General features: G+C 37.8%; 1 protein-coding gene across 3 annotated transcripts; it reads left to right on the top strand.

Moving 5' to 3' along the window:
- The first annotated feature begins 796 nt into the window (after window positions 1-796).
- Window positions 797-9,783, top strand: aaas (aladin WD repeat nucleoporin). 3 transcript variants are annotated; one of them, XM_004070817.4, is made up of 17 exons: window positions 797-931; window positions 1,129-1,241; window positions 1,435-1,562; window positions 1,892-1,947; window positions 2,034-2,125; window positions 2,222-2,268; window positions 2,425-2,523; window positions 3,606-3,749; window positions 4,051-4,171; window positions 4,262-4,386; window positions 4,521-4,581; window positions 4,661-4,751; window positions 4,842-4,935; window positions 8,417-8,484; window positions 8,573-8,654; window positions 8,769-8,853; window positions 9,509-9,783. In XM_004070817.4, the coding sequence occupies exons 2-17, from the start codon at window positions 1,146-1,148 to the stop codon at window positions 9,662-9,664; spliced, it is 1,545 nt and encodes a 514-aa protein (XP_004070865.1). In that variant the 5' UTR covers window positions 797-931; window positions 1,129-1,145; the 3' UTR covers window positions 9,665-9,783. The 3 variants fall into 3 exon arrangements, with proteins under 3 accessions (XP_004070865.1, XP_011475704.1, XP_011475705.1); XM_011477402.3 differs by having other exon boundaries at window positions 4,839-4,935; XM_011477403.3 differs by having other exon boundaries at window positions 801-926; window positions 4,839-4,935.
- Window positions 9,784-10,726: the final 943 nt, after the last annotated feature.

Here is a 10,726-nt window from a genome sequence, read left to right as displayed (position 1 = left end):
AATATTTTTTTAAAAAGCAGTTATTTTAGCTGTGGTGCTGTTAATAATGTGAAGCAGTAGCAAAAAATAAAAAGGGGGCGACCCAACTAATTTAAAAGAGCTTTTGTTATTTTTGCAATGCTCAAAAAAGCTTTACCTTTGTCAATATTGACTTAAAATTTGGGTGCAAATTTGAATTGAATATTTGTTAAACATATCAATTTTGTCTTAGTAGTAACAGAAAATAAAGATACAGAAGAGAAATATTATTTTTTGAGCTTTTTTTCTGGGGGTTGTCCACCCCACTTTGCTCCTCTGTATCTTTACCCCTGCCCAAAACTATATCCCAACAACTCAAGAATTGGGTTGAAGATATAACCCACGTGTTTTCAGAGAGTGGGGATAAATATCTAGAATTCAGACTTTAGTCAGTATTTTTACATTTATTTATTCCCACAAAGTCATGTTTTTCTAGAATTACTTCCTGAGAGATGCTATTGGTTGGTATTATGAATTTGTTATGACGTTGTGCTTTTAATGGATGTCATTGAGATTAGCTTCTTGTTTGGTTTGGCGCCTCCGGGCTTCCATACTTAGTGAAAAAAAATCCAAATCATCAGATATATTTAAAGACACACAATTATATGTCCAATGTATATAGATGCATAGTCTATACATGTTTTTATGTATGAGACATATAAACTGTATTCTATTTGTTTTTTTTTTCTTTACTGTACATTTTGTCCAAAAGGACATGCAATGTCACTGTCTGCCCCAAAGAGGGCAGCATTTGATTCGTGTTTGTTTGTAAACGCTGCTCTTTTTGTCCATCTTGCTTGCCGTAGACCGCTCGGCGCGACTGGCTGAAAAGTCTGATTTGAAATGCTACAAAACGGGCTGTAAATAAATAGAAAAGTGACAATTGAGACATTTGCAGAGAACGCAGTGTAAGGTAACGTTCCCTAGAGGAAATCAAAGTGTTTTAGGTTTTATGTCAAGTTCTTGTCATTATGCCAAAAAAGTGAAGTTCGGAATGATGCATGTTTCTGAAAGTTAGCTAACTAGCTAGCTACGCTGCTTTTGGCCGTGTATGTAACGTTTCGAGGTTATTATTAATTGACGAGTTTGCCCTTGTTGTTGTGTCTGAAGCGTGAGGGACGAAGAAGATGTGTTCGCTAACTTTATTCCCGCCTCCGCTGCCCGATGGCCAGACAACTCTCTGCGAGTCCAACAACGAGCTTCTGTCCGGGAACAACACACAGGTCTGCCTTTTAGTTCTCACACAGCGTTTTCACAACAGAAGCACTAGCATTAGCAATAATGTACATGGTAGTATGCATTGTTTATTTTCCCACGACTGATGATCGTTTTCAGGATCCATAAATGATATCCAGATAAAATTACATTTTAAGACTATAGATGCACCCCCCCCCCCCCCCCCTGTATTCTGTGCAGAATGCTAGTCCCATGAGTCTGCATTTTCCAAGGGAGTCTCTGAAGCTTCACAGTCGAACAGAAAGTAGCAGCAAAGCAGCTTTTCTGGACCATTCTGAAACCCTGTGGATGAGGAGTGCTGCAGCATGGTAAAGATGTGTACCACACAATAAAAGCATTGCATTAAACATGACAATGCTGTTATTGTGCAGCTTTCTCAAAATTTCAAAGTAAGGGCACCATCATAAGAATACCATAAATAAACCCTTGATTGATTCAATTCCTAATATTTAGTATAAGTATCACTCTTACAAATAACTGACACAACTAGCTAAGTCATTATGAATTTGCTTGAACATTTGTTAAACATGTCATTTGTGTCTTGGTAGTTCCATAAAATTAAATGAACAAGATTTGGTTGTAGTTTTTAATAATCCAGTATTGAGAGAACCTCGATTTGATCTTTTTTCTGTTCCAGGCGTGACGGTGGGCTCACAGGGCTGCTCAATGAAATTACTGACTCAAATTCGGAGGGTATGTAGAGCCCAAAAATCTGATTTCTTTTATGGAGACACTGCAATAAATCTGCCAACTTGGTAACATTTTTGTACCTCCTGAAGTGCCTAAATGGCTCTCAGTTGGTTCTGGTTGCATCCTGGCGCTGCTGAGATGGATGTCCTCCTTCCACGGCTCTCTGTTTCCACACCTCACTGTGAGCCACTTATTTTCTTTTTTTAATTGTATGATTTCTTTGTTGTGGTAATAATTTTTTGCTACCTGTTTTGTTTCTTTTCATTTTTTTTTAAAGCTGAGCAGTGAGGATATGATTGCTGAGTTTTCACAAGTGCTGAACTGGTAAGCTTTTAAATTAAAATGTCTACATTAGCTATTAAGCGGTTTTAACAGGGATATAAAGTATATGTGAATTGGGTAGGCATTTAACCTTTCTACCACTCTTGTTAGTGTGCTAAATAATAAAAAAATATTTAACCATTGCATTTCCTGTAACAGGTCTGACTGCGTGGTGCGAGCATTTGCCTGGCACCCTCACACTGACAAATTTGCTGTAGCTCTGCTCGACGAATCCATCAAGATCTACAACCCCAAGAGGTATTTTCTGTAGTGTTGAACAATTTGTAGCTTAGCAGTAATTACTAGGGCTGGGTATCGCCAATAATTTCCAGAATCGATTAGATTAGATTCGATTCACCAGCATCTAGGTCGATTAGTTACATTTTTTCAATTTTTTCCCCCCGATCCACTTGATTCTATTCAATTTTGATTTTACACGGTTTACACATTTAGACATATTTGTATAGAAATACATTAGTAATCTATATATGTTTTAAAGGTATTGATATTAATCAATAACAGTTTAAATTCCATTATATGTTAGCATTGAGCTAGTGGACATTGGCTTTACTGGTGTTTTACGTTAAGACACAGGAAAAGGAAAGGCATAAAAGATTGAGATTGATTATTGATTTATTAATCTAGGATCGATTTAATTCGATTAATCAATTTTATCAACCCAGCCCTCGTAATTACCTCTGCTTTGAGATGAGAACCTTTTAATTTGGAAAGTTAAAAAGATGTTTGTATCATAGTTCATGTTGTTCATGGCATTAACAGGCCAGCTGTGCTTAGTGTGTTTAAAAAGTTAATTTCTGGTATAGAATCAGTCTTTCTTTAGAAAATCAACATCAATGCCTCAGATCCATAATTTGAAGTTTTTTTGTTGTTGTTTTATTCAAATATATTTTTGTATACTTGAGGCAGAGACCGAGTTTATTTATTTTTTTAGAATGTAAAATTTCTTTAGTAAAGTTCTTCATGTGCTTAGTTTTTATTACTATTAATGGAAAAACTGTTTTTCTTGACTAGATGAAATTGGTTTTGAATAAAAGAAAAAAAAATTCAAATCAGTTTTCTATTTTGGCAGCGATTCCCAGCTGTCCCTCTTGTACTTCTATTTATTGTCTTTTGATTCTGTTACCTCCATCTTGTTGTCTTTATTAACTCTATTTCAAAACCTTAAGTGTAGTTATAGTATTAAGCATTTCTAAGAAAAAAAACTCAAACTTTTCTAATATTCTTGTGAAAATCGATGAAAATAAGTTTTTGAATGTGTTCTTGTCCTCCGATTCTGGGACGGTATTGTTGATGCTTCTTCTCCTTTTGTTCTTCCTCAGCACCACAACTCCCACACTAAAACACCGTCTGCAGAGGAACGTGGCAGCTATGCAGTGGAAGCCGTTATGCGCCTCTGCCCTGGCGGTCGCATGTCAGAACTGTGTACTGGTGTGGCACGTGGACCCCTGCTCCCTGTCAGCCAGGTGGGTCTTTTTCAAAGGGTTTTGACCAATAGACCCCCCTTAGAATTTCTAAGAAAAAGCCAAACAAGGGGCAAAGGTAATAATTGCTAACAAGATCTAGACTTTTATTTTATCAGGTGCATTCATCCAGACAAAATGTTTGGATTATCTGATTGTTCTTTTTCTTGATTCATCTGTTTAGCAGTTCTGGTTTTTATGTTTAACAAATTCATAAATCCGTGTAAAGATTCTTATATTGTTTTGGGCTTTCTTTGTCACTCATGCTTTTCTTTTCTTTTTTTCTTGCCATGATCTCGTTCAGGCCTTCATCCAGTTGTGCCCAAGTGTTGTCTCATCCTGGCCACGCCCCGGTCACATCCATTGCCTGGTCCCCGAGCGGCGCTCTCCTCTTGTCGGCCTCACCGATGGACACATCCATGATGGTTCGCAACGGCTGCTTTATATTTACGACTAAGCCAATAAATATCCGAGATCCTCCTGGAATCTTTATCGACAAGAAATGCGTCTTTCAGGTTTGGGATGTTGCAGCAGAGTCTTGCGTACCACTTCAGAGGGTTGGTGGGGGTGGTGTCACCTTCCTCTCCTGGTCTCCAGATGGCAGCCATGTGTTGGCTTCCACACCGTCCGCCTTGTTCAGGTTAGATCTTCAAACTTGGCTCTTTGGAGTCACTAACCAGGGCGCAATAGTGGTAAATTCAAACATTGAAGTAAAAGGTTTAAAAAGTAGAATACAAGTTTTTATGCAAAGACAAACTAAAATCTACTTTTCAGGGTTTGGGAGACCAGGATGTGGACCTGTGAGCGATGGCCGTGTCTGAAAGGGCGCTGCCAGGTGAAACCTCAGCAGAACTGCAGTCATTGCTGATGTAAATGACAGAATATTGTCTAAATCCTTTGTTTGCTTCTGTCAGTCTGGGTGTTGGAGCCCTGACGGGAGTCGACTTCTGTTTGCTGTTGAGGGGGAGACAGTCATCTATGCTCTGACCTTCGCTGGAGCACCAGGTTAACTGTTGAAGACAAAAACCAAGTACAGATTAAAAAGGATGACAATATTAGAAGCTGCCCTTTATGAGCGACGTCTGTTTCCAGCAGATATTTCTACGAGCTCGCTGAAGGGACCTCAAGCAGCAGCCGTCGTGGCTGACCTTTCAGAAACAACATTTCACACAGAAGATGGAGATCTCATGTGAGAACAACCCACTCAGTGGATCATTTACTATTATTTAAAGTGAATGATTGGAAGGTAACGATAAACCTTTGCCACAATTCAGTTCAAACCTTGAATTTTGGGTCCCAGTTTTTTCAGTTCAATATATGACTTGTGTATTAAAAAACAACAATAAAGTAAAAATTCAGGAAAATCATTTTTTAATTTGCTAATAATAGTATTACATTTAGCACAACACGTGTTTGACACTTTCAACGTAAAAGTATAGCTGTGACGGTGATGAACCAGCAGGGGGTGCATTGTAGGGTTGTGCCGATGGACGATACCATCGTCCATCATGATGGGTAACTGACATCACGATGGAGAGACACCATCGTGATGCCACGCCCCCGCCACGCCACGAGTGGACACCATAAAACGCGGTCATATGTGCAAAATATCTTTATAAGGATTATTGGTCGGATTAGAATCCAACCGTGTAGATGGGCCCAGAAAAACTTTTTCAGATTATAAAAAACATTCACATGGGTCACACTTTCGGTCGGAATAAATCATTCGCACATGCGCAGTAGTGTTTTTAAAAACCGGAAGCAAAACTTAGTTCCGCTACATACATAGATACGTCAGCTCGGTTCAGTGATGAAAGTCTTCCGGGAATTCCCGGAAATCCGGGTTTTTGAGCAAACCGAACGTACTTTCCGGGAAATAAAGACCTGATCTCTACGGACAAATCGCTTTCCGGATTAGAAAATGGTCTGAAATCAGCTAATTTTAGCTTTATTTTCTATATTTCTCCGCAGATCGCTTCCTCTATGGTCGTGGCCATCTTTCGTCTTCCCGGCCTAATTGACCAATGACGGGACGTTTTAGTTGCTTTCGGATGCGTCGACGGGTCTGATTGGCTCTGTCTGCACCACGTGGTCAGCGTGACTTGCTTCCCTAGAGACCAAAACTGGCGGACCCACGCTAAACTTTCACAAACACATCTGAAGAGTTTGCGATCAAATTTGTGTTCAAATAATGGCAGGCATCGTCATTATTGAGCGTGGTCACGACCTCAGTTGTGAGAAGACGATAAAAAACAAATTGAAGTGGTCTTGGCTGGAAAAAAAAAAAAGATTTTTAAGGTAGTGTAGGTCAAATACTTTTTTGTGTAAAATAATCTCAAAACCACATTTTGAAATAATTTCAATTTTAGTTTTGAGTTTCAGTTTTTATTTTGAATACATTTCTTTATCTAATTTATTTGTATTTCCTAATTACCATGATTTAGTTCAGTATAGTTAACATTAATTATAAGTATTTGATGGTTTGGACCCGCACTCCCTTAAAAAATAATGTTTACAATGTTTTGTTTAGTTTGTATGTTTGTTTTGATATTTCCCAGATTACTTAGTATTGGTGTTAAAGAATTGATGTATTATGTTAAAGAATTATAGTTTAAAGCAGATCCCATATTTTGATGTAATTATAGTTTGAGAAAACAGTGCAAGTGGATGTTGTACATCAGTCATTTCTAAAGCAGAAATAATGTATAAATAACTGAGGTATTTTCATAGAATATCATAGTTACTGGTGTTCTTTTTGCCATTTGGGGCTTTGATGTTACTATATTTTAGCAATTGTATGTTTTGCAGCTTTAAGGAAAAGCGTAGATTGTAGGATTGTGTTACTTTGAGCAATTTTCCAAATTCTTTTTTAGGACCAGCAAGTCCTTAATGGAGAGTCAAACTAGGGGTTTGAATGACAAATCATGATGCTCCAATTAGTCTTAGTTTCTTGATAAAGAAGTGAATAACTAGCTGCCAGAATGCACCAGAATGCATTTAAGACCACGTATTTTTCCAAAATTTCGCTCTGTGCCCGCCATATCGCTCAAAGAAAAGTTCAGGGATTTTTTCCTTGCCTGACTTTCATCACTGATTATACAAGATGATCTCGTAAACGTGCTTTTATTAATGTTACGGTCATTATGAAGCACCTGTTCGCTCATCATTTTAATCCATGTGGTCAGTGCTTTTTCTGTTGAAAAACGGAGCCAGAAAGAAGACAGAATTAGCAGTATGCTAACATGGGCTAACAACATTAGCATGAACATAAATCCATGCGTGAAACGCTGCAATCTGCATCCTGGCTGCACGTAAATTTATGGGAATAACATCAGCCTTTATTTTGTCGGGACACGACTGGAAACACAAATGTTTGAACGGTTTCTAAGGACTGAGCGGCCTTTCTGCTTCAAAGCTTACACACTGCGTTAGCTAGCGCTCCGAGCTCTGCCCCGACACACACTTTTACCGGGAGACCCGGTTCTCCTAAATTCCGGTTGCTCGTTCGCGTAGAGCTGCGGGACGGATCACAGTCCTAAGTCTCCCACACGTAACAAAGCATCCTTACTTTCCCTAAAACACAAAACTGTAAGTCTGTCTGCTCTGCTAGAGACACGGTCGCTCGCTCCACCGGTCTAATCAAACGCAGGACCGGACCACTTCTTTTCTAATTTTGTTTATTTTATTTTTTTAAATTCACTTCCCTCAGTTTAGACTGGATCATCGCGGATGAGTCATTATTTGGGAAAGAAAATCAATAAAGTAATAAAGTAAAATAACGAATAGCAATTATGTAAGAAGAAAAATTAAAAATCCTCCGGCGGGCGGCTGTGTTGCGCACTAAAGAACGCACGCAGCTTGTAGCGGAAATGAATAATTAGAACTTAGTAAATTTGTCGTATTTCTTCGCGAGACGGAAACTTCTGTTGTAGAATGAGGATGTGTGTGTGCTTCTGAGACTGCGCGTGTGTAAGAAGAGAGAGCGCGCACGTGCAGCGCAAGAGGGAGTGAGAGGCGGGGCACAGGGAGTGTAGGAGAACAGTAGTAAAAGGTTTCCCCCAGAAACCCTTGAAGTCTGAACACAGGACTAGCAGAAAAAGTAAATGATCAGCAAGGATGAATAATTGTGTTTATTATAGTTCCAATTACGCACAATATACAGAACTTTAAAAAAAAAAGTGCAGTGATGCGGTTATCGTCATACCCCTAATGCAAACGTTTGCAGTAGAGATGCGACGATACATTTTTCCTGTGGTTTGGTTGAATGGTGTAACATACGGTTCAGTTTTCAAACAAGAATTTTGGCATCCCTGGTAAATTATGGTCATTATTATGATGTTTTTATAAAGTTAAAATCTATTTCATGTATTTTTTTTATCTAAAATGTTTAGAAATCAGAGGCACTAGATTCATCTTTCAGGTCAAAGTGGCAGAAAGTGTTGCAGCCCTCTGATAGAAATCCAGAAAACTTCATACATTTGTTTCTACTGATTTAAATGGTTTGCTCTGAAAATATATATAAATATTTTTTTATTATCATTTGACTTTGTTAGGTGGGTTGCAAAAACCTAAGAAAGAACTAATTGTCCAGTGTAACTGTATCTCCTATCATTCAAAGTTGTCAGTTAATTTGTCTTCTTTTGTGTTACTGATCTTGTGCCTTTTGTCAGTGTTGGTGGAGAGATTCAGTCTTTAGCCTGGGATCCAAGAGGAGAGAGACTGGCTGTGCTGCTCAAAGGTTGTTGTTGTTGTTGTTTGTTTCCTCTGCTGGTTGTTGTGAAACTCACAGCTCTAGTTATAAGGACCTTCTTTCTGTTTTTCTGCAGGGGATCCACAAGCGACAAACCGGCCTGCAATCATTGCAGTCTTCAAAACAAGAACAAGCCCCATTTTTGAGCTTTTGCCTTGGTTGGTGCTTTATTTATTTTTACTTGATGCTTTTGCATTAAAATAGTACTCACAAGTGTAGTTTTTCAGTTTCTGCTTAGCCATTACTGATGTAGAATTTCTGTTCTGGGTTAGCGGTTTTGTCCAGGGAGAACCCGGCGTGGAGCCAAGAATGATGCAGTTTCACCCTAATTTCCAGCACGGGGCGCTACTCACTGTGGTCAGTCTGATGCTCTTGTAATGTTCATTTCCCATCTTTAGAGCATTAATGTTGTGGCTTTGGCCATAAACACCATTTATACGCCTTTATAAGTTATAAAAATGTCTGTCCTTGTGTTTGTGAAAAAGAGTAAATATCAGTAGTTAAATTGTTTTTTTGTGGCTATTTTTGAAATTGAAAGTTTTATGTTTAATATTTTTTAAATGTGCTACTAAACAGATCAGATAATATGCAACATAAATCCCTTCATTTGTCACTGCGTTTTTTTTGTTTTTCACAAAGGTCATTGGCCTCTGTCTCCAAGTCATTCTTGGTCAAACAACTCTGTGCAGCACATCTTGTGTTTTTCTGTTTGACATTGAATATCTGAAAAGATTCACTTTGCTACATTATGTTAAGTTTTTTTCTTTTTTTAAATCTTATTCAGAACATAGGAATGACATACAGTGAGAACCATAAAACAATAACTTTTTTTCTTTTAAGACAACGGCAGGGGGTTAAAAAAAAGTAACAAACAATGAAAATAAAAGTAAAACTGCTTCAACCAAACAGTATTTTTTTTCCATGTCAAAAAGTAATTGTGATAAATTTGAGTGAAGTTCCTCCAAACTAATTTTGAAGTGATGTTAAAATGGCCTCTGTTCTCCGTTCTCAGTGCTGGTCCAGTGGAAGAATTACTCACGTTCCTTTCTACTTCCTGACTTCTGCTGTCCCCCTTGTTGGTCTCAGTGGGAGTCCATCCCTGCTTCATCCCCTAGAGAGGCCTGCTGACTTTGCCAGTCAGTCACTTTTTACAGAACTCTTATCTTGACGGAACAAAAACTGGAATTCCAAATCCTGCCAACATGTATGGATTGTTAAAAAGTTTCTGGAGAAAAAGGTTTTGTTTAAACATTTGAACATAATAAACATTTTTGAGTAAAATGACAAGGTTTTGATTTTTTTTATTTAAAAACCATGAAGTATTTTATTTGTAATTAGGTTTTATTCTTTTGATTATTGGGTAAATGCTTAATGTACAGGACTTTCATATTCTCCTGGTATATGTGAGCTTCACATGTAAATTTCTGTTTGGGCCAAACATGTCCACCTACTGACGTTGTCTTATAGAAAATGTTCGTTTTTTTCAAATAATATTCTCTTTTGATTGCTACATTTTAAATAGTTTTGGGAAAAGTGTTATGAGTAGGGGTGTGTATTGTTCCCTCTCACATGGTTCGATATGCATCTCAATACATTGTCTAAGAACTGATACGTAAAAGATTCAACTAACTTTGTGGTGATACTGGTCCAGCTCTTTCACCTAAATGGAAACAATCTAGATATTTATATTCATTTGGTATTTAAAATTATGAATGAAAATGTATTTTTTTACTGGCTCATTTTATTTTAAGCTACAAAACAATATCTTTGACATAACAGCTTTAAACATAAAAAACTGCAGTTTTGAGTCTTTTAGACTTTTCCTCTTTGTGGTTAAAACTTGTCATTAATTTATTCAGGCTTTTTTTTAAAGTACTGTGAGAAAAAGGTTATAGGTTTAACCCTTGTGCTATCCTAGGCCCTTTAACATTGGGAGTTGGGTCATCTAGACCCACAAGACAGTGCTCTGAACCTTTTTTCTTCAATGATTTGTGATCTTCACTGGTGTCCATGGATTACATGAAATCTTTCCACCTTTATCCACCTTTGTCATGGTAGGGAGAACACGTCAATGTAAGGGTGGGGTCATCTAAGATAGCACAAGGGTTAAGGTTGCCACTTCCATTCTTTATTTTTATTTTCTGTTTATTGTGAAATGTCAGGTTGTATTTGCTATCTACACAAGAGTTGCCACAATAAGAGAAGTGGTTCATTTTCAAAGGATTTCAAT

This window comes from Oryzias latipes, chromosome 7 (genome assembly GCF_002234675.1).
Source record: "Oryzias latipes chromosome 7, ASM223467v1".
NCBI classification, from domain to species: Eukaryota; Metazoa; Chordata; class Actinopteri; order Beloniformes; family Adrianichthyidae; genus Oryzias; species Oryzias latipes.
This window is presented reverse-complemented; position numbering and strand designations above follow the sequence as displayed.

Coding starts and splice junctions, on each gene's coding strand:
- aaas (XM_011477402.3), top strand. CDS start 1,146: ATGTGTTCGCTAACTTTATTCCCGCCTCCGCTGCCCGATGGCCAGACA. Junction 1,948..2,033: donor TACTGACTCAAATTCGGAGG/GTATGTAGAGCC, acceptor TACCTCCTGAAG/TGCCTAAATGGCTCTCAGTT. Junction 8,485..8,572: donor ACTGGCTGTGCTGCTCAAAG/GTTGTTGTTGTT, acceptor GTTTTTCTGCAG/GGGATCCACAAGCGACAAAC.